The sequence below is a fragment of the Falco punctatus genome, assembly GCF_963210335.1.
Source record: "Falco punctatus genome assembly, chromosome: 13".
Lineage (NCBI taxonomy): Eukaryota > Metazoa > Chordata > Aves > Falconiformes > Falconidae > Falco > Falco punctatus.
In genome coordinates, this window is record NC_137593.1 from 505,711 (window position 1) to 528,092 (window position 22,382).

Here is a 22,382-nt window from a genome sequence, read left to right on the forward strand (position 1 = left end):
ATAAAAATAAAGAGCATTTGATAATAAAAAGTACTTTTGTTCTTCTGTTTCAAGGGCAGAGTGTTTAAAAGAACGAGACCATGCCACCACCATCAAAAATAATTCACTGCTAAGGATAAATGAAGCTTCAGGTGCTGCAGCTGCTGTGGTCAGCCTTGCAAGTATTTGTTCCTGTGTGATTTTTATTTTCCTTCCTTCCAGTTCTAACTTCCCCCTTCCTCTTGCCTGGTCCCTTTATCTGTGAGCGTTAAAAGCCGAAAGCCGAGCACGCGGGGGCCCCCGCACCGCGGCCCGGGGAAGGCAGCGGGCCGGGGGCAGCTTGCTCCGTGGCTTCCTGCGCTTAAATCCGTCCTCGGCGGCGCCGTCGGGTGGCTGCTGCCCCCCTGTCCTTGGTGGCATTCTCCGGGGTGCTGCCTGCCCTCGGTGGGACCGTCACCGCGCCTGGGCTCCCTGTGCCTTCAGTGGGGTTGTCACGGCCCCTGCTGCCCGCCCTGTCCCTGGCGGGGCTCGCTGGAGCCCGGTGGCGGCGCCGCCTCCCCCGCCCGCCCACTCTCGCCCGCCCACTCTCGCCCGCGGGAGGCCGGGCTCTTCCGGCGCGCCTGGGGCGGGGCCTGGCGCTCGCGTGCCCTTGGTGCGGTGGCTCGCGCGCTCCCGCGGCGGCGGCGAGATGCGGGCGGCGGGGCGGCGGCTGCTGTTGCTGCTGCTGCTGCTGGCGCTGGCGGCCGGCCCGGGTGGCGGCTCGGCGGAGCAGGGCGGCCTGCCCGCCAAGAAGCTGCGCATGGCCTACGCTACCGGGCCGCTGCTCAAGTTCCAGATCTGGTGAGGGCCGCCCGGCAAGATGGCGGCGCCGGCCGGGCCGGGGCCTACGCATCTCTTTCCCTCCTCGTCCTCCCCGCGTCGGCCCGGCCGGCCCCGCTACGCCCGCGCTCGCCCCTCCCCGCCGCGGCGGGCGTGCGGCGGCCCCGGGGGCCGCGGCCGGGGGGAGCGCCCCGGGCGAGCGGCCGGGGCATCCCGGCCCCGGGGCCTGTGAGGCGTGCGAGGCCGGCGCGGCTGAGCGGGCCGGGCTGCGGGGGCAGCGGGGCTGGCGGACGGCCTTGCTGGGCGATGACTCCGGGAAAATGGCGGCCCGCGGCCGAGCGTGAGCCTCGGGCCCTGCGGGTGCAAGGTGTGGCGGTGTCCCGGCTGCGGGTGCGCCGGGAGCGGCCGGGGGGGGCTGAGGCTTTAAAAATGGATTTAGTGACCGCGGGCAGCGGGATCGGGGGCCTTGAAGTCCCTCCGAGAGTGGTGGTGCCGGCTGCGGGGAGTGGGGCCGGGGAGCAGGCGGTTGCAGCAGTGCCACTGGCGTGCGGGGGGCAGCACCTTGGGGCGCTTTGGCTGCGGCGGGCAGAGGGTGCCCGGGGGGGGCGGCCCCCTGGGCCTGCGCCGCGGGAGGCCGCTCGCTGCAGGTACTTCGGTACCTAATGTGGCGGGACGAAGCCAGGTAATTTTTACTCCAACTCCTGCAGAGCAGCTGGCCGAGGGGCGAGCCGAGGGGCGGCTCCGTGACGTTCATCCCGATTAACGGCGGCCAAGTACGGAAATGGGGGGGAGCGGCGGGAGCCCATCCGTGGGCTGTCCCGCGAAGGGCTGCGTTGGACTAGGGGGGAATTAAAAGGGCGTTCTGGAGAACTTTTTTTGGCCGCGGAGCGAGGTGGTAGGCTGGCTTCCTAACTTAATTTTTACGGGGGGAAGCAAGCTGCGCCTTGCTCGGTGGGCTCCACCACAGCGTTGCCTCTGCGCTGGTACGTGCAGACGGTCCGTCCAGCCGGGTGACCCGCCGGCTCTCGGGGCTTTTGACGTGTAACCGAGCCGCAGATCGGCGTTCTTCTTTGGCATGAAGAATTTTGGTTTTACGTTAAACTATGGATTGTGAACAGTGTGAGTAGCGGTGTTGCCAGTTTGGCAGCTACTTTAAAATGTAGCACTCCAGTTTCGATGACAATCCCTGTCTGTGTTCAGTGTCTCCTGAGGCTACAGGCGGGTGTTTGAGGAGTACATGCGGGTTATTAGCCAGCGGTACCCAGACATCCGAATTGAAGGGGAGAACTACCTTCCTCAACCTATATATAGGTAAGCACATGACTGGCAGTACTAATTGTCTTTTTTTTCCACTGTGCAGGCACAGCATGGTGAGTGGTGAACGTGTGCATTTACACATAAATAATATTGGAAATGGAAACCTATGGGTTTTTTTCTTTATGGTTACATACAAGCTCAGTTACTTTCTCCCTTCCAGATAGCCACCTTAGTTTTCCATACAAACTACCATCTGATTGTGTGTATGATGAGGCCTGTCCTGTTCTGAAGTAAATTATATAGTTAGGGGTTTTTCACAGTGAGGTTTTCTGGCTTTTTTTTTCCACGATGTATCTGGACATAAACTCACATCTGTTGCTCAGGCTTATGCACTTACTGACAAATTCCTGCAGTAGGTTAAGGTTGCAGAGGAGGGAAGAGTTTGTTTTTGACATCTAAGTTGGGGGAGAGCTAGCCTCATCAGAGAGGCTACCAGGATGTCCTTTATTACAGTTGGCAGGGAGGTGAGGGGAAGCCCCAAAAACTGGAAAAAGACAAAATGAAAATAGTGTTTTTCCTATTATTTAGACCACTCTGTACATGCTAGAGTGATGCCATAGTTACTATGGTGGCTTCTGAACCTCTTCTTGAGCTAACTACTGTAATAACTACAATGGTAAGAATGGTACAGGATTGAATACCTCAGTGTTAATTTGCTTTTTGGCTATAGATTTAATTCTTGGAAAAAACTGTAGGGTTTTCTGCATCTGTTGGCAAGATGCTTTATGAGGAAGTAGTGCATGTCAATTAAATGTGTCTCTATAATATAGAACAACTTTTTTAACAAACTGGATGTATTACCCAGTTTGGACATGTATAAATTGAAAGCAGATTTCTATTTGAGGTCTGCTTAGGGAAAGAAAAACAAAAATCTGTATGCAAGGTGTACAAGAATAGTATCTGTCTGAGGATGTGGGTTTTTGTTAACGTGTATTGGGTTTTATTGTGTTTGTTGTTTTGTTGGGTTTTTTTTCAGGGAGATAAACTTACCTGCATTTCCTCTGAAACTCTTGACTGTACACTATCGAAATTCTTCTAATGAGATGAATTACAGCTATAAGGTGGTGAAATAGTAATTGCAAATCTTCTGAGTCACTTTTTATGTGTTATCTTTTGATAGGCACATAGCATCCTTCCTGTCTGTCTTCAAACTAGTATTAATAGGCTTAATAATTGTTGGCAAGGATCCATTTGCTTTCTTTGGCATGCAAGCTCCAAGCATCTGGCAGTGGGGCCAAGAAAATAAGGTAAACAGTATACTTTTCTCTTTTTTTTCAAAGCCATTTTAGAATGACTTCATGAGAGTGCTCTGTGAGTACTTCACAGTTCTTACTGGTGTAACTTTCACGCACTGCAGCCTTAACAGAACCTTTAAGCTTCTGTAACTAAATACACTTGAGAGTTTTGTGGTAGCCTGATTACTCTTAATAGTAGTGCTTCATGTTTTTGACAGACCCAGTTTTGATTGCTGTAGAGGCACAGCTGAGATGAACGTTACTGACAAAGTTGATAAAATTTGGTTTCATTTTTTAGGGCTCCAAGAGTAGCGTTTCAAGCTGGCAATGTTGGTGTTAAAATTACATCTTCCCTTTTCTGCTGTCTCATAACTATTTTGCAGTTGTTGCTTTCATCAGACTTTTAATAGATGAGGCATGCACTTAAGATGGTGATTAGAAAAATCAAGTTGAAGTTTTGTGGGAGTTTTTGCAGAACATATTCGGGCATGACTAGCTTTGCCTTGTGGGATGAATATTCCTATGAGTCAGTACTGATGATGCTAATAGATTAATGTTCTTGTACTCTGATTTATAGTAACCTTATTCCAGATTTATTCTACTAAACAAAAGCAATTTATAAGTTTATTAAGCTGTATGTGTTTTATTGGTGCATGGATCCTGAAACTGAGCTACCCAGTGCAGTGGGTCTCTGTCACCAGTCCATGTGAATGCATAGAAGCTGTAATATATCCTGATTAATTAAACGGGCCAAACGTGCTACCGAGCTAGGCTAGCTGCAGTACATCTGTGATGTTGTAAACGACTAACAGTTCGCCCATGCTAAATTCTTCAGTATTGCAGTAACTTGTGTGAATGTGCCCTTGTGCGTGAAAAGTGAATTATAGAGGCACTGGTGATGGAGGGAGATGCTGTGTTGCTGAAGATTACATCATTGCACCCTGAGGCACCAAGGCACAAAGAAAATTCCAGATGATTAGCTTGAAGAAATGCTAGAGGGTTGACAATTCTTGTGAATAAATGTAATTTGACTTGCTCTGCTGTTTGTGTCTTGGCCTGTGGTTCTTTGATCCGCAGTGTTGCCCTAACGCTGACGGGCAATATGTAGAAACAGCTGCGTTCCCTTGTCACCCTGCAACTGCCATCATAGCCCTGTACTTATGCCAGCTAGCTGTTAAGATGCACGTAGATTTGTGGAGAAAAGGAGCGAGAAGATAAAACTTGGTTTGATTCAGGATTGTGAGTTGGATGGTTTCAGAACCGTTTTGATACCTGTCTAGGGAAGGTGACGTGCACAGTCTTTTTTAAAAAGAGGTTGAAAGGATGGTGTCTGTGCAATGGGAAGATTACTTGGTAAATTGCAGAGGTGAATTCAAGGACACCTGTAAAATTCCAGTGCTTATTAAGAGTGAATTAAATAAACTGTGGTTCACATGGCTGAAGCATCTGGGATTCTCTCCTGTTCTCTTCTAGGTTTATGCTTGTATGATGGTCTTCTTCCTGAGCAACATGATTGAAAACCAGTGTATGTCAACAGGTGCATTTGAAATAACTTTGAATGGTGAGCTGAGAACTTTAAAGGAATCTCATTGTGTTGCATGTGTGCATGGATTGTGGGCGAATGAGGGTTAATGTTATGAAATGTGGTATGTTTTAAAATGTGATGGCGTGTGGTAATTGACACTCATTTTGAAATGTCAGCTGTTCTGTATCACAGTAAATGATGAAAATCATAGAAGTCTGATAAAGCAGCTTATAGAGATGTCAGTTATGTATATTTTAAGATAGTTATATAAAAACTTGCCTAGAAGAATGCTTGGTCACTTGGAGTAACTGTATCGTGTGTTTCTTGCATGTGATGTGCGTTAAGTAAGAAAGGATCAACTAGGGAAGTGTACTCTCCAGTTAATTACAGGCTTTCCCTATCCTGTTTCATATTATGGTTTAGCTTTGGAATCCTGTCGAATCCGTTGCTGTTTCCAGATTTTCAGTACCAGTGGACAGCGAAAGAGTCTGTGGATCTTCTGCCTTCAAATAATTGTATAGTTTTAGAGTTTACGTAAGCTTGGAGTACAGAATTTTTCAAGCTGGAGGTACAAGCGTGTCATCCAGCTCTGTGCTTTATAATATCAATTTATGATAACTGAAATAAATCTTGCACCATAGTAGTTTCTAAGTCAAGTCATATAGTGCAGAACCTGTTAAAGACAGACTGTATTGCATCAGAATAGTTAAACTCAATGCACTTCTAGTCCTAAATTTCAGATTGGAATGGGCAGCAGAGCATTCATAGGGGTGAGCAGGCACATTGGGACTTCTCTAAGTTTCTGGTTTGTGTTTTGGGACAATGTGGTTTCCATCTGGCTTTTGCTTTACGTAGATGAGAACAATGTATTTTTCAGTGTGAGTTAACAAGTGCTATAGCAGTGAGGGATAGTTGGGGGAACAGGTTATTTGACAACATTGGACACGAATGTTGTTTTTACCCTGTGGTATTTATGGGCTGTGCTGCCTTTCATATTTCTGGGGCTGGGTGGTGGCAGGTAATGGTTGCAGCTACTTTGAGTGGAACCTTCCAAGCCAGATCGTGGTAAGCAGAACTTTTGAGTGTCAGGCTTAGATGTTAGGCAGAGTGAGATGAAGACTAATGAGACCTACCAGTTTCAAAGATTTAGCAATGGTTTAAAAAACTCGGTATGCTATTCTGGCACTTGCTGTTTTTAGGTGTTCTGTCAATGGATATTTTGAACCTTTAAATCCCTGTGATGTACTTCGAAGTGGAAGCATTAGACTCCTAGTTTTCCTAGTTGCACTGGGTTTTAGTATAGCTGGCGGTCTGAAGTGTTGTTGATCCAGATGTTTTCCTTCATATGAAATAGTACCAATGTGCATAGGTTCCTAGACACTTTGAATTTTATGTTTAAAATAGCAGTGCATGTTTTCTGACTTTGTCAATGTAATGGTGCTTTTCTCCCCTCCCATGTGTTTTGTGGTAGATGTTCCAGTGTGGTCTAAGCTGGAGTCTGGCCACCTTCCTTCCATGCAGCAGCTTGTACAAATTCTCGATAATGAAATGAAGCTCAATGTGCATATGGAGTCAATGCCTCATCATCGATCATAGCCCCATCTATCAGCACTGAAACTTCTTGTAAGTTTCTTCTAGACACCAGTTGTTTGTTGACTCAGATGTGAAGGACCGCATGTTGCAGATTGAGCATTGTAATTGTGTGTTTGTTCATTTAAAAGTGTTTTACTGGAGAACCAGCTCCAGTGACTTTTAAGTAAATTGACAGTTATGATTTTACGGGTACTGTTTCAGTGGGAGGTTTTGGGTTGAGGTTTGTTCTGTCTGTTTCAAAACTAGAAGCTGGCATTCCTTTGGGCAGGAAAAGATGTGTTGCTGCGTGCAGAAGGCCTTATGTTAGTGAACTGTGTTTTGCAGAGATCCGAAAACAAGACTGTGTTATGTGCTTTAAAACAGAGTGTGTGCCAAGGATTTCTCTAACTTGTAACCCAATTGAATTCTGTGACCCTGGAAAGTAGAGCATTTTCTTGCTGCCATTTGTGTGCTGCACTGTTCTAACCTTTTGCAAATACTTGTTGACTGTTAGGAGCAGAGGGTTCAAATCCATGCTTATATATTTTTATGACAAACCAGTTCCATGTTCCTGTATCACCTGTGGCTTTCAAAACATGTAGTTTATGATTCTTCATGGGAACATTGATGTGGTACAAAAAGACTTACGTTGGTTCAAAAATGAGCAGCGCTTAGGAGACTATGTAGGTGAGGTATTGATGCGCTGTGGTACAGTGTTTCGCTCAAGGACACTTTGGTTTGAGCAGCTGGTGTCTTGGTGTTACCTTCCAACAGACACCCTGCTCTCAAGCGGCAGACCCTGTGCTGTCATTTCTGTTGACTGACACCTTGCAACTCATCTCACCACCTTAAACTGACCAGCTGGTCCCAACTGCAGCACAGTTAATGACCTGGCACTGTTCAGACACCTCTACAGATTTTCTTTGGAGCTTTGTTTCATGTGATGTGGCTTCTGAAAGTTTGCATTTACGTGAGCATGAACGTAGTGCCTGGAGGTGTACGTTCAGAGAAACCCAAGCTCTGTCAAAGCACTACAGGCAGTCTCTACCCTTGTAGGAAGCCACGCTCAGTAGCCAGGGCTTGCTCCCTTGTTTCTTGTTGCTTCAGAGCTCAGACTTCAAACCCCATTTTTTTTCCTTATCGATCTCTCCCTCCACTAACTCCTGCAGCTTCCTGAAGCAGGGAGAGCAATTCAGAGGGGCTGTGACCTTGAAAGTCCTCATGCAGGGAATGAGAGGAACAGTTGACTGCAGGCATATCCTGTTTGTTCAGTTAAGTCTGGTTTGTCCTAATCATTTAGCAAAAGTCATCTCAATCATGAAGTAAGTTGTTCCCTATTTTTTTTTTTAACATTATTTAGCATTAAAAAATTGGGTGTTTCCTGTACTTTTCAGATGGACTTGCTGGAGCTTAACATCCAATATGTATGATTTTGACAGTCTCGGTAGTAATTCTTTGTTGCAAAGCAGACTGATGTCACTTTTGAGCTTACAAAGCATGCTAAGACTGTTCTTACGTAGAATTTTGTGTAATGAGATACAAGTTTAGAAAAACAGCAAGAAAACCCCCCACTCGGTTGTATTTCCATCCCTGTAGGAAATTACACTGCAGGTTAGAGAGTCTAATACTGAGACTTGGCGACTTTGTGTTTTAATGTCTCCTTGTCTAAATTCACGCTAACGTAGTATCATTCTGATGGTATCCTTGTAGGTGATTGCCCAGGGTGAAATCATAGGAGCAGTATTCTCTTGCCGTGAGTTATGACCTCCCAAGAGAGACTGCTTGTAACTCAGCTTTTATAATCCAAAGCACGCATAGCCTGCGGTTCTCCCTCGTTCACAGACATGCCTCAGCTCTCTGTTCTGCCGGTGTTGGAGATGGTTTGCTTGTTTAATGCGGGAGCAGTTGCCGACTGTAATGCTTGTGTCTCCGTTTCCAGGCATTAAGCGGTGGTTTCCAAAGGCAGCGTGGCTCAGACCCATGAAGGCCTGTACTGAAGACAGCACGCTGTTAGTACAGACTGGATGCTTCTCTCGCAGCCACGTTGTGCCTCCTGAAAAAAAACTTAATGAAAGACCTCTTTCAGTGCTGGCATGTTTCTGGATACTGCACAGTCATGGAGTGCAATAATACTGTATAGTTTTTTTAAGATTTCATTCGACCAGTTCATAGCTCAACAATGCAGGCATTACTAATTGTAACTTATTTTATATTCATGTTTCACACAATGGCAGATTGAGTTGATACCTAGTTTTTCCTCAGAAAAAAGAAGTTTGTTTAATCTGTTGTATTTTATATGAATTTATGTTCTTTTTGTAGTTTAAAATGAAGTTATAGGAGCGTCTGATATTGTCCTAAACTGCTAAGTAATTGACAGCTGTCAAATATCTCTAATGTGGTTAAAGCAGGTTTGTATATTTTTCAAAATATATGGCAGAGTTGAACAGTGCATTATATACTAAATTATATAAACAAAATTATATGCAGGGTAGTTACATCATTTTGTGAGTTCAGTAAAAATTAAGGTCAGTTGCTGTTTTAAATTGTATTGGCCAGCTCAAGATGTTTTCTTCTTGACCATTCTGAAGAGATGAAAAGCTGGGCCTTTCTACTGTCCTAAATAGAAACCAAGAAAGTTAATTTAAATAAAGAGTTCTCATTTACTGTGTGAAGTACCTTGTTTGAGTCACTGATGGATATTCTTAAAATTGCAATTGAAAAAAATGCATAAAAAGCCTGCTTTCCGAAGTCATTAATCTGGCGCTTGTCTTGTCTAAGTGTGCTCGTTTGGGATGGGGTAGAGTTTGTTTTCTTTATAGTAGCAGGTATGGGGCTGTGTTTTGGATTTGCGCCAAAAACTGTTGGTAGCGGGATGTGTTGGTTGTCACTGAGAAGTGCTGGCACAGTGTTGGGGGCTGTTCTGTTCCTCATCCTGCCCTGCCAGCGAGCAGGCTGGTGGGCACGAGGAGCTGGGGGGGACCTGGCTGGGACAGCTGACCCTGACTGACCCGTGGGGTATTCCATGCCACATGGTGTCATGCTCAGTATATGAAGCTGGGGGGAGAAGGAAAGGGGGGGGATGCTGGGAGTAATGGTGTTTGTCTTCCTAAAAGTGTTGGAGCGTGGCTTTCTTGGGGATGGCTGAGCACCTGCCTGCCCATGGGAATGGTGATTGAATTCCTTGCTTTGCTTTGTTTGTGCATGTGGCTTTTGATTTACCTGTTGAACTGTCTTCATCCCAACCCATGAGTTTTCTCACTTTCACCCCCAGATTCTCTCCCCCATCCCAGCTGAGGGGAGCAAGAGAGTGGCCGTAGGGGCTGGGCTGCCCTCTGGGGTGAAACCACGACGTGATGCTAAGCCTCTGGCCGCCTCTGTGTTTTGGAAGGAGCTTTGTGGTTTAATTTTGTGCACCTACCAAAACTCGGCCACGACCAGAGTTCAGGTGCTGTTGAACCGGGGAAGCTCACTGGGCTAAAACCAAGTTTCAGAGGCAACTCTGCTGCAGGGCCTGGGAATTTTGCTCAGGTTGGCTTCCCGGGTCAGTGTGAGCTGTAGGCTGCAGCCTCCGCTCTGCAGTTCCTCCACACCACTGTATGTCTCAGCTGCGGCGTGCTCCAGTGTCTGCCTCCTGCTCGTCCCTGCTCTGGGCTGCAGGGTTTCATGCCTCTTGTAAAAGCAGCTGAAGTATTTCCTGGATCTGTCTTACCAATATCTTATCTGGGTGGGGAGGGAGATTACCTCTCTTGGGACAGTAAATCAGGTGAGAAGGGAATCTGGAGAGTGGTGACGAAGGCAGCTGTCATGGTGTGTAAGAATTCTTTCACCCTCCCTGAGGACTTAGGGGCTGGTCTAGGAAGTGTTTTGGGTAACCAAAAGCTCTTTCCACCCAGCTGAGAGAAAAGTCCATGCCAGTTGTTACAAAGGTGTTGTTCGTCACTGCCATTAAACACAGTGGCCTCAAAGCTGCTTTGTGATGAAATTATCTCTTTTATGTAATTCATGCATTCTCTGCTGAAATAGATTAACCAAAATTTTCCAGTGTGCATAGATTTTCAGTTTCTCATTAATTATACACCTCAGACAAATTAGAAAACAAATAAATGCACAGATGTGTTGCTAGGCTAAGACTTTCCATGAGCAGTTCACAATATCGCCCTACTTCTTGTTTTGCTTTGCCTATTGAATTGTTCACGGTCTGCTTGCTGCTCCCAGTGTTCCTTCTCTTTCATCTGTCAAGATTGCTTATCGATACATTGGAGTTAGGTGTGCGAGAGCTTTTGCTGATCTCTCTTAAATGCATCAGAAGCTTTTCCCATTGTGGGGCACAGGCTGGGCAGCGTTGGTCGTGTCTGTAATTGCTCTGGGTTTTAGGGTGTGCGGAGCAGACTTGGTTTTATGGGCTGGGCCAAGCCCCACTATCGCCATTCGTAGAGCTCTTCCGGAGGGAAAAATGGAACAATAAAATGGAAATAAAGAACCTTGGCAGTCATTAAAGGCAGTGATACCTGCCAGCCTTACTAAAACCAGTTGCCAAACACCAACTGCTGACTCTGTGTTTGTGGTGCTTTAATCAGGTGGTGCTTTAATTTGTTCCAGTCTGAAATCGGTGCTTTCTAACATCAGGCTTAAGCCCAGCTGGGCAGTTTTGGCTCACAGGTGTCCTGAGCCTAGCAGCCTGTGTCTGGGGGGTGCCCAGTGGGACAGACGCTGGGGCAAGTGTATGCTGCTTCACGTTCACCCTTTCTCCTGTCCCAGCCTCCAGAAATACTCAGCACAGGGCTTCCTGGGCCCCCTGTGCTCTCCGTGTATTCAATAATCCTGGAAGGGTTTTCTCCTCCTTTTAATCATCTTATTAAATCTCTTTCTTTTGTGTAGAAGGGTCTAACAACCAGCATCCCTGGGGAGCAGCAGGTACTGATACCCGTGTGCTGTCCTAGTGCTAAAATTGCAGGTTTTTGCTCTCCCTTCCTGCACAATGGTACTTTGTAAATTAAAAACTGAAGGTATAAAGACCTCTTTATCTAAAAAAACCCTGCTTGAACCCTTGATTGATTTAATCTGTACAAAATGGATATTAAATAATAAGTCTGAGGGGCGAATTCAAGCTTGTTGATCTTGGCTTGTTAAGCAGAAGGGTAGATGGCAGGTCTGCTGGACTTGCTGTGAGCTGGGTGCAGACTAGGGAAGGACAAAAAAATGGGTCTCACGTTTCCTGCCACAAGTGTAAAAAATGGGCCGTTACACATAAGCTGTTCACAGCAGACATCTGTGTTGAAGCCTCTTCTCATGCTGGTGTAACTCAGACATAACCCTGCTGAAAACTGGAACTACAATGGCATAACAGGCCAGAACTGAACTCTCAGGTTTGCAGTTTTGTAGAGCAGTGCCTGTGTGGGCAACTTCCGAACAAACACCTGCTCCTTGTACACCTGTCACAGGCTGTGACTTAGCTGTGCTCTCTCTGTTTGCTTTTGTCTTTGTGCTGCTTCCATGGGCTGAAATGACTGGTTGGTCAGCCTGGGCTGGTTTCTGCCAGGAGGCAGAAGGGAGGTTGCTCAGGAGCAATGCACCGACATCCCAAGTGTGGATTTACTCTGCCCTGAGCAAAGCCCCTCTCCAAGCCTCCATGGTAAGATACACTTCAGTGTGGGCGCGCAGCAGGGCTGCAGGCAAAACCTTGCTGAGTTTGTGCAGGTGCTGCAGTGTCAGGGAGCACCTCTGCCTCGCTTTGCCTTCACACTACACGTGCTGCCAGACTGGAGCGTTTACTGTTGCCTTGACTGAGCTGCATAGCTCATGGCTTATGTCAGAAGTTGTGCAAAGCTGTAAGATCTTTATAGTCTGTGTGATAAAGTACACTGGAGGCTTAATTTTGTCCCATTGCTCATTAGAAGGAAAGTTTAGGCATCCACGCAGTCTGTTGAAGAGCTGCAGAATCCTCACCCTGAAGGCAAGCAGCAGGAGCTCATCTTCGCTGAGGCAGCTGCCCAGCATCACCGACCTGGGAAGTGGAGGTGAACAGTGTCAGCAGAGCCACAGCAGTGTGGGACAGGGCTTCGGGGCTTTATCTCTTGCCAGCAGACAAACCTGTCGCTGTGCCAGGAGCCCACAGAGGAAGGGAGCTGCCGCGCACCCCTGCCCATCTGGAACATGGCTCATACCCGTGGCAGAGCCAGGGTGACCCTCGGCGACACAGCCAGGGACACCGAGCACCTGCACTCTACAGCCCCTTGCAGAGAGCCAGGGCTGCTGAGGCTAGCAAGCCCCCTGTCTGCGTGGGACTGAGCACAGGTACACCTCTGCTGTTTGCTGTTTTGGGGGGCAGCACTATGGGGCAACATAGGGAGCACCCACTGTGGGATGAGTGTGCTTCCCCAAGGATGGGAGCTTTCCTGGCCACCCTGCTTCTGCAGTAGGGAATGGCTTTGCATGGAGCTGCCCATGTGCTTGAGAAATACCTGCACTTTGATTCCCACATTGATTTTGCTTGTTGTCCCATGGCAAGGAAGGAAACCGGTCCTGTTCTGGCCCAGCACCCTGACCCCCGCATGCCGGTTCAGGGCGATGAAGATGGGGCTCAGTGGGACGTGAGTTCCTGATGACATGACACTGTTTGACCACATCCACCTTCTCAGCCTGCTGCCTGCTTGGTCCAAATGCTGCCCTCCCTGAATGCTCGTGTTTAACCTAAAAGAGAGGAAAATCAAAACTCTGAACCCTGCAGCTCTCGCAGCCGGTGTCCCTTCTTCCCCAGAGGATCAGGACTGAGGCACAGCTAGTTTGGGATCTAATCCCCACCTCTCAAGATACAGCTAGGGTAGCCTTGCTCCTCTGGGAAGCACCCGAAGCAAGGCCCATGAGCTGCAATATTTGTCTTTTAGTTTCTGAATGCTATTAAAAACACCCTTTATGACCCTTGAAATTTAAAACGTGCAGTGGCAAGTAAAACTGCTCTGAACAACTTGAATGTACTACACAGATCTGCTTGGGTAATAGCAAGTACTTCTGTCATCAGATTTAAATACTGCTTGTATTTTGGTGTTACTCAGCTTGTCTTCCTGTACAATACAAATAAGCCCTTCTTTCTCTCGTACAACAGTGACTGCCACATTTCCAGATGGATAGCTGCTGTCAGATGAGGTGTTCATAACCCCTTTCTTTGTCTGGTTGGTCTATTATTACATACTAAATATTTCAGATTGTTACTTGGGAGTATAAAAATTTATGTATTACTCAGATCACTGTGTTAAAGGCAGAATGATGGTGTGCTGCCAGTGCTTTTCTCCTACATTGGAGGGTTCTGTATACACTGACAAGAGTGGTTAGTGATACAGAAAATACATTTGTTGTTTTACAACCAATAACCCAGGCAGAACCGCTTAGCAAGTTTATTTTAACGACACGTTCTTGGACAATGTTTATGATTGAAAGTATGAGCCTAGCAAAGTGAAGTGATGAAAGTACTCGACTTGGATGACAGCAGAGAGAACAGGGGCAGGTATTATCCTCCCAGAGAAAAAAAACAAATAAATGGAGGGGGGGAAAGGCCCTTGCCCCGGAAACCTGACTTGAAGGTATCCAAACAGCAGGTATTTTGTGTCTCACTGGGGTTTCCTTCCAGCAAGACTTGGTGAAGTGAGTGCATGTGTTTATGGCACTTTGCCATTTGCCACTGCCACGACCGACCACCAGCTACCCTGGGACAAAGGCAGCCTGGAGGGCAGAGCAGAGAAGGAGTCTCGGGCCTGGTTGCTTTGGTGACAGAGCTCAGGTATGCTTTGATACACCCCTGGGTCAGAAGGAAGTCAGCCACAGTAAGGAAAGACAATGTGGGTGGCTTAAAATGTTACAGCTTAAGTAGTGGCAAAGGTGGCCTGAAAACTGTGAGTCCCTTGGTGAAATGGCCACAGTTTTATATTTCAAACAGTACTCCTGGTTATACTGGTGATTTCAGTTTGTCCATGCACCTCTTAAGTACTCCTGCTTGCACAAGAGGGAAGTCAGCCTGTGGGAAACCTGCTGGTTTGTCCCCAGGGGAAGGATGGAGCTGTGGGAGCCTGCTCACCCAGCAGTGCCAGAACTTGGGTGTGGGGCTTGAACACTGGGCTAGCACGTTCCTTAAGTTCCTTAAGCTGAGTATTAAAAACACAGGTGCCCAGCCTCCGCTGAAGACTGGCTGATCTGAAAAACTTCAGACCAAGAGCTCTGTAAGCTGTTTCATACTGATTTTTTTCAGACTGTGAAAGCGAGTGTGAGTGGTGGACCAGGTTATTCGGTGATAAAGCAGACTAGGACACACTTAAAATTAGTTACAACCCTGAACTAAAGCAGGCAAATGGACCCCGCGAAGGACGCAATAACTGCGCTGTGCCATCTGGAAGCAGGGTAAGGAATTTCCCTCCATGTTTGTAGTATTTTTCCAACAGTTCATTCTTCGCTACTTAAGACTGAAAAAGAAATGGTAAAATGGATGGGAGCAGCCCTGCACCAACTGCCTGTGAAAGGCGGGCAGGTGCCAGGCTGCAGCAGCTCGGGAGTGTGGACACATCTGAGGCGCAGCCCGTTGCCATCAGGCAGCAGCTACACGCCTTTCCACACGCGGGGGTAACGCTGCAGCAGGCGATGCGGTGGGAGACGGGCTGCTCCGCAGGCTCTGCTGCTCACACCGGGCACTGGTGTCCAGCCCTTCAGCCATGGGGGCTCCTGAGAAAGCAGGTAGGAAATTGTGCTGCCTTGAATTGAACCTAGAGAGCGAAGGAAGGGTTTGTGTGCATGGGGTAGGGCTGGCAGCGCTGATGTTGGGGCTGCCTGACCACCTCAGCAGAGAGGCTGTAACCTGGGGGAGTGGGAATTTCTGGCTGAAATGCTCCATCCTGGGAGTCTGTCGCGGGGTATTTTCTATCTGACAAGGGCAGTCCAAAGTGTTCAGCTATTTCAGAGAACAGGGCTATGAAAAAAAGATGTAGTTTTTCAATTATGCATATATACGCATCTGTGAGTAAAGAGTAACTTTTTTTTGGATAGCATTCATGGCTCCATGCTCTGGAGGACTGACAATCTGAAATCCTTGGTGCCACAAAAGCCTCGGTGCCTGGCTGTCCTCTGTGAAAATATGCTCATATTGTAAATCTATTTCATCTGTCCTTAGTCAAAATGCCTTTGATTTTATAGCTCAATCCAAAGGGCTGCTCAGTCATCCACAGCCTGGGCTAGGAATTAGTGGAGTCTTCTCACCCGATTAGGCAAAACGTTGATGTCGCAAAAGGAGTGGTTAGGTCAGGTCACTGAAAAGAGTTACCACCAAAAAGTTTAAGTGAAATAGGTTTAATATGAATATGTGGAAATGTGACTACACAGGATTCGGTGGCAAGGTTCACTCTGTTACTTATTACATGGAGTAAATGCACAGAGATAAATCAACTTAGGACAGAGTTGGAAACAGTTTATAAAGGTCAAAGTTTATAAAGGGTAAAGGAGATCATCCACTGAGTCATGAGGTTTAGAGGAGATCCCCTTCCTTCCTAAACTCCCACAGGGATTAGGCGTGGCTGGATTCAGTCTTAGTCTCAGACTTGGTTGGTAGTTTATGTCTGAAAGGGAAAGATACACAAAGTGGGGCAAAGAATAAAGGAGACCCTTCCGCTGAATAATGAGGTTCAGAATAGGCCCCCTTGTTTTCTAAACTCTGGCAGAGTTTAGGTGTGACTGGATCTATTCTTAGTCGCAGATTTGGACAACAGGTTAGACCTTGGGGGAGAGAGAGAGGAAGAGAAAGTTTGTTCACAATTGATAAGATTTTAGCAGCAAATCAATTTGGTTTTAATCACAAAATGATATCGTTAACCTAACTACTTCAAGCTTGCAATATATATTACAGCAAAGGTATACCTACTAAAAGTTTGTGCTGGAGCTCAGTGAAATAAGTCTTATGCCTTTGTGTTCCTCAATGTTGGCAGCAGGGTTGAGCCTCGAGGAGCAGGGGTGTCAGCCCAGGCCCCATCGTTGCCTTCCCACGACGGCCCCCCTGGTATCGTGGTACTGCAGACTTAGCAGTTTGCGAGCTGTGTGCGGTGTCCCGCTCAGGGGGAGGTGCTGGTCACAGCCCGCTGTGGTCCAGGAGAGCTCAAAAGGGTCTCACTTTGGGACTGCTGTTTATAAGGCTGTGAGATGATTTACTTCAGTCATCAGCAAATTTCGATCCTGAGTGCAACCTGAGTTGGTACTTTTCTCAGAAATTCCAGGAACAATGTGCGTTCCACTTGGTTACCACTCAGGCTCTGATCCAGCAGGAACGTGCCGGGGTTGTCATAGAGTGACTGATTTCTTTCCATTCTTCTTCCCTGCTTTGACCAGTCAATGGGAGTTTCAGTGCCGTTCTCTGCCTTAGCCGAGTAAGAGTTAATTGGTGCAGTCAAGGGGTGCCTAACTGCCCAACTGGCTACTCAAGGCACTGAGGCATAGCTGCAGCTCCCAAGGTCATAGAACAGCCCAGAGGAGGGGGAGAAGTGCACTGCCACAGCTGATCACCCTGATTCTGGCAGTTCCTACCTTCCAAGGGCTTGGCTTCGTCAACTTGCTGTTCTCTAAGGTGCATCTCAGCTGAAATGTTCAGGTATAAATACTGAAAGTTACAGCAAGGAGATCCTCTCTGTGCAATGGGAATGTAACTGATTTTGTTTTTTCATGTAAGGGGTTATTTAATACAGCAGTATCTAATTTAATGGGAATGCACACTTGACAATGAACTAACATGTCACTGTATAAATCCTGTCAATTAGAGAGCATTAGAGACAAGTAATTCCATTGAATTCATTGTTGCAATAAATAGACAAAGAAATACGTAAGGAAATGCAAACTCACATTCAGCTATGCTTGTCAGCTTTGCTGCCAGGAAAGCTAACTGGCCATTTGTCTCTCCTGCTGCCTGGAAAAAGAAAGCGTTCCTGGTACACGTTTCATATATCCTGCTTTGAAAGCTAGAAGTACTGAATATCCTTGCTGTAGGAACACAAGTTTCTGAACCTGTTTTTTATCCACTCACATAATTGCAAATAACAGGTAGAGGCAACGGAGTATCACCAAAATAATAACAACTCACCAAAAAGGAATTGCTCCCATACAGAGATTTCAGTGAACAGACTCTGATTACAATGGCATCAGCTCTACTGACAGCAGAGCTAAATGTTGTAATGGATTTTGTATCAAGCTTTTATGTAAAACAGAAGGAGAGCTGCCCACAAGATCAAGAAAACAGGGTAGTCTCCCAGAATATTTTCACTCTTTTTCTTACCTAGCTTCCTTTCTATTTGACAGGATCTGCCAATGGCTTTGGTCTGTACGCTGTACGTAATTGGAGGTACTCGCACCATCAGACAGCAAAAGAAAACTTCAAGGAAATGAATGGTTTAGTTCACTGCCAGGTATACTGATTTACTTTTCTTTAAGCCTGTGCTATAGGCTTAGATATTTATATAAGCTTTGGGCCTCCTGCTAAACAGTCCAGCAGAAGGCAAACTTGCAGAGTTCTCGTGACTCTGGAATTGGAATCCAAACGCATGTCACAGTTCATGCAGCAAAATAGAGAAATACAAATTCAAGCTTTGTCTCAGCACCTGAGGTAAAAGCTAGACCCAAGTATTATCCCTCCTACAGTTGCAGTTATGTTTTTGGCTCTACCTGTCTCTAGGTATTACGTCTGTCAGCAGCAGAATTGCAACAGTCGCACTGTTGACCATAGGAAAATCTGCGGGGAATTTCATGAGGAAACATCAGCAGATTTAATGGCAAAAGAGTGGAGCATATTTAACCAGATGCAAATCCGGGCTGCTGCAGGATATATTTTGAGAATGGATACTAGATATTCTGAAATTTTGAAACTGATAGAAGATACAGCTGCCGAGAGCACACTGCTGAATTTCATGTCTGATGCCTCTGCTCCCGAGGGCCACAGAGCTGGCTCAGCATCCTTGGAGAGAGAGCTGCCACCCAGCAGCAGCAGCAAGGGCTGAAGGGTTCTTGCTCCAGGCTGCTTAGCTGGTGTGATTCACTTACACTTCATATACGGTACTGTGTGTTTAGCACTGTCACTCAGATCATTTCTGAACATATTAATTTGAAATACTTAGCTTCTCTGGAGTGTAGTTCCTGGAAATTCCCTTGCTCCCCACCTCACACTTAGGATTAACTCTCTGGTGACTTTACTCTGCTAAGGGTTATGGGGAACTCTATTCCCTGCTTGTATTCTTTGACTGTATACCTAGTATTTATATAAATGTTCCGTCTCTGATTTAGCCACAGGGCAAGATCTGGTAGGAAATTCTGAACATAGGATACACAGGGGTGGGGAGAGGAGTTGTACAGCCTCTTGCTGTTCAGGTGTGCACAAGCAGCATCGATCCAACAGCCTCACAAAAGAAGAACCCTTTCATAAAGGAACGTCTGCACTGGCTTGGCAAGGGGCATTATTTTTATTTTTCCTACATGGGAATCGTAGGAATTAAAATAGACAAAAAAAGCCACACAGTAGGGAATGCCCACCACTGACCCACCTCAATCTGTACGTTTTCTTGTGACAGTTTGGGTCTGTAGGCCAGAAGGGTCGACAGGCCTACGGAGGGGAGCGTGCATAGCGATTTCTTGAACAGCCTCACAGTCTTTGGACTCCATGTAGAAAAAACATCAAAAGCAATGTGGAGTCGTATCTTGGTTCAGGGGTAAAACCATTAATTAAGCATAAAATGTATATATGCAACCTGGGTGCCTCCTTATCTCCATGTCACACAAAACATCTTAGCTGCTGAACTATTCTGACAGGGCTGCAAGTAAAAGCGATAAGGAGAATTACTTAACAGCAGTGCTGTGTTCTCAGAAAGCTCATCTTCTAGCCATGCTTGTTCTCTTCCTTTTTCAGCATGCCAGCCTTTTCTCACCAGCTACGTCAGCTGCCCAAGACCACCTTGCCAGACTTGGTCCTACGCTTTCAGAAGGGCGGCTTGGGATCTGCATGTCACCCTTCCCAAATGCCTGAGGGACTGGAACTGGGTACTAACATCGGATCAGGGCTTTACAAAATCGTCCCACTGAAGTCATTCAGTGCTTAGGGTGACTTGTAGCACTAATCTCTAATACTGCATTATCCTCTAAAGCATTTCCAGCCTCTCTTGTCCCAAGGAGAAAGAGCTATAGAGACAATTGAAATTTTTTCTCATTTCCAAGCACAATCAATACTTGTACAAAGGAGTACAGCGAAGGGTTGTTTGGTCTTTGGGGCAATGGGAAGCATGCCAGATGACTGGGTGTCTGTCGTTGTCCTCAGGAGTCCCAAGTCTCCTCTCAGTGGGCAGCGCTACTGACATCCAGCTGCCTCAGGTGCGCAACTCTGTGCTTCCCATATACATCACTTTCTGTTTGAACACTGAGATGGCCAGCATGCCAGCTGCCATAGCCTCCCCTTCAGGCACACTAAACACATTCCTAAATATTTTAATCTTGAATTTCAGTCTCCCCTTCTTGCCGCCCAATTTGTCTTGCCCTTCTAAGTAAGCTTGTTCTGCTTCCCAGAAAACACTCAGTGAGATGAAACTCCGGGCAAGCGGAAATACCAAATCCTTTCTAAGTTCTCCTTTTGGAAAGTATGGAAAAATCGGAACATGTGTTTGAAAAGGATGAGGTAAAAATCCCAACAGCCCCAGGTCAACAGCCAGCTTCCAGGCCTGCAGTGGGAACCACAGCTTGGGAATGCACCTGGAAGTGAATGCATCAACACAGGAGGAAAAGCGGAAAGCAGTGCTATGGGAGCCACTTATACTTTTAGAAGGCTGAATGATGTGGCTACTGGTTTGCTTGAACTTTTTTTAAACTGCAGTTCAAAGATGTGCAGTTATCATCCTCTACAATCAAGCTGTGTCACAGATGGGCAACTGATCACAAACCCCACCTGAGAAACAGCAGCTTCAGGGAGCACAAAGTGCATCAGTGGAGCTGCAGTGCCAGGGCACGGCTCTGGGTGCACTGTGGCATGGAGGGACCCAGGGAAGCCTGGTACCTGGGGCACAGTGCTCAGGGCAGGTGGATGCTCCACGTTCTTACTCTGCCCTCTCTAAGGGGCTTTGCAGCTTCTGTATCGTCTCGTTCTACCGGCACTGCATCCAAACCCAGGCAGATGGTTTACCCCTGGCACAAGTTTGGTTATTCTGCTCTTTGATCGTTACAGCAACAGTCATCATCCCAAGGACTTTTGAAGCTCCTCCACCTGAAGTACAAAGCCTACAACGCTTCACTGCTGCAAATGCAGTCACAGTGCATTTCCACACAAACGCCCTCCAAAGGCTGAAAGAGAGCGACGTTTATCTGCCACGGGCTGTGGACGTCCCCTACCTGTGTGGATGGGTCTGCACGCAGCTTTCCCTAGCACTTCCAGTAGCTGCGCTGTGTTTCGTGGCCCGGGTCGCGGGTCGCTCCTGCTCTGAGAGGCACGCGAGATGCAGGAGACTTTCTCCTGCTGAGGAGAGCAGAGCTGCCTGGCGCTCGGCGTGAACCACCGGGGCTGCACGGTGTGCCCCAAAGGGGGGGGAGGGGGCAGCACGTGCCGCTGACGCCGCGGGCAGGGGTGCGATGCCGTGCCTCCCGGCTCGGCTGAGCAGGCGGGGGGAAAAGCCGACGCGTTTTCGGGGCTCTGGCGGTTCCTCGCGCAGGGACCGGGGCGCTGCTGCCGCCGCCTCCTGAGCTCCGCCCCGGGCTGGCGGCGCCGGGCGTTCGTTGAGCGGCGGCACCGCGATGGGCGGGCCTGGGCGCCTGCCGCCGCTCTGCGGAAGGATCTCTGGGAAGCGGCAGGGCGGGCGCGCACCCTTCCCTGCGAAGCCGCTCCCGGCTCTCCGCTTGGCCCCGCCTGGCGTTGCCACCTCCCTCCGCGTAACACGCAAACGCGCCCTCAGCCGCGCGCAGCAGCCCCGAAGCAGCTGCCGCGCTCCCGCCGGTGAAGAATCTTTTTCCGAACGTACCGCGGCAGGTGCAGCCGGCGCGGCCTGGCGGCCGAGAGTGCTCGCCGCAGCCCGCCCGCGCCAGTGCCCTTTCCTCAGCCGGCGGGCGCCGCCCGTGGCAGCGAGAGAGGCGGTGCGGGAAGGAGCGGCCCGGCCCCGGCCCAGGCGCTGGCGCGCGCCGTCTCCAGGGCGACGCGGCGGGCGCGGGGGCTGCCGGGACAGGGCAGGGCCGGGGCGGCCTCCTCCGCTGGCGGGAGCGACGCAGGGCGCCCCGTAAAGCTGCGGGCCGAGGCTCTGCGTGTGGTGGAGCAGGGGCTGTCGGTGGGAGAGCCGCCCCGGGCGCCCGGCCAGGGCGGGGGGCCCAAACGGCGCCGCCCCGGGAGCTGAAGGTGCACGAGGCGGTGCAGGAGCGCCGGGCCCCGCTGGGGCCTCGTGCTGCTGCTGCTGCGGCCACCGCTCCCTGCGCGTGGGCCGACCGCGGGAGGGCCGGCGGCAGCTCGGCTGGCCGTCTGACACACCTGCACCTGACACACCTGCCTGTACGGTTTTCTCCTGTTTGTGTGATTTAACAAGCATCTGTTGCTGATGTGTCCCGTGGGACTAGGTGCTGTTGATTCCCTCCAAGGAGTTTGCGCTTACAGCTTGAAGGCAAGCCTTTTTCTTCAGATACATTGTTTGCAGACAAATGCAGGCTTTAGTTCACTTTAGGACAGCGCACATGTACTACATTATCTGGGTGTTGTGTAGGAATTTGCATTTGGCTTACAAGCACGTGAGTTCTGGAGCAAATTATGTCTCAGTCATTTGTAAAAATAGAGTATGTTGCGGTGCAGCCTGTGGTACTAGCGCAGTCTTTGGACATGCTGCTCAGCTGGCACTGGTGCCAACAGCTCCCTGTAGCGTTGGGGTCTTGTGAGAGTGCTTCCACGGTTGCTTGGCACAGATCACGGTATT

The 22,382-nt window shown here is 48.4% G+C and overlaps 2 protein-coding genes across 2 annotated transcripts; one reads left to right on the forward strand and one right to left on the reverse strand.

Annotated features, from left to right (window-relative positions):
* The first annotated feature begins 591 nt into the window (after positions 1-591).
* Positions 592-9,119, forward strand: SELENOT (selenoprotein T). The gene is made up of 6 exons (XM_080410317.1): positions 592-819; positions 1,999-2,109; positions 3,236-3,362; positions 4,824-4,911; positions 6,347-6,498; positions 8,387-9,119. The coding sequence occupies exons 1-5, from the start codon at positions 668-670 to the stop codon at positions 6,469-6,471; spliced, it is 603 nt and encodes a 200-aa protein (XP_080266443.1). The 5' UTR covers positions 592-667; the 3' UTR covers positions 6,472-6,498; positions 8,387-9,119.
* On the reverse strand, positions 8,749-17,044 carry ERICH6 (glutamate rich 6; the record flags this gene model as incomplete). Its single annotated transcript, XM_080408956.1, has 5 exons — positions 8,749-12,453; positions 12,909-13,137; positions 13,426-13,578; positions 14,809-14,887; positions 16,999-17,044. 5 exons carry the CDS (start codon positions 17,042-17,044, stop codon positions 12,190-12,192), a joined length of 771 nt encoding a protein of 256 aa, XP_080265082.1. The 3' UTR covers positions 8,749-12,189.
* Positions 17,045-22,382: the final 5,338 nt, after the last annotated feature.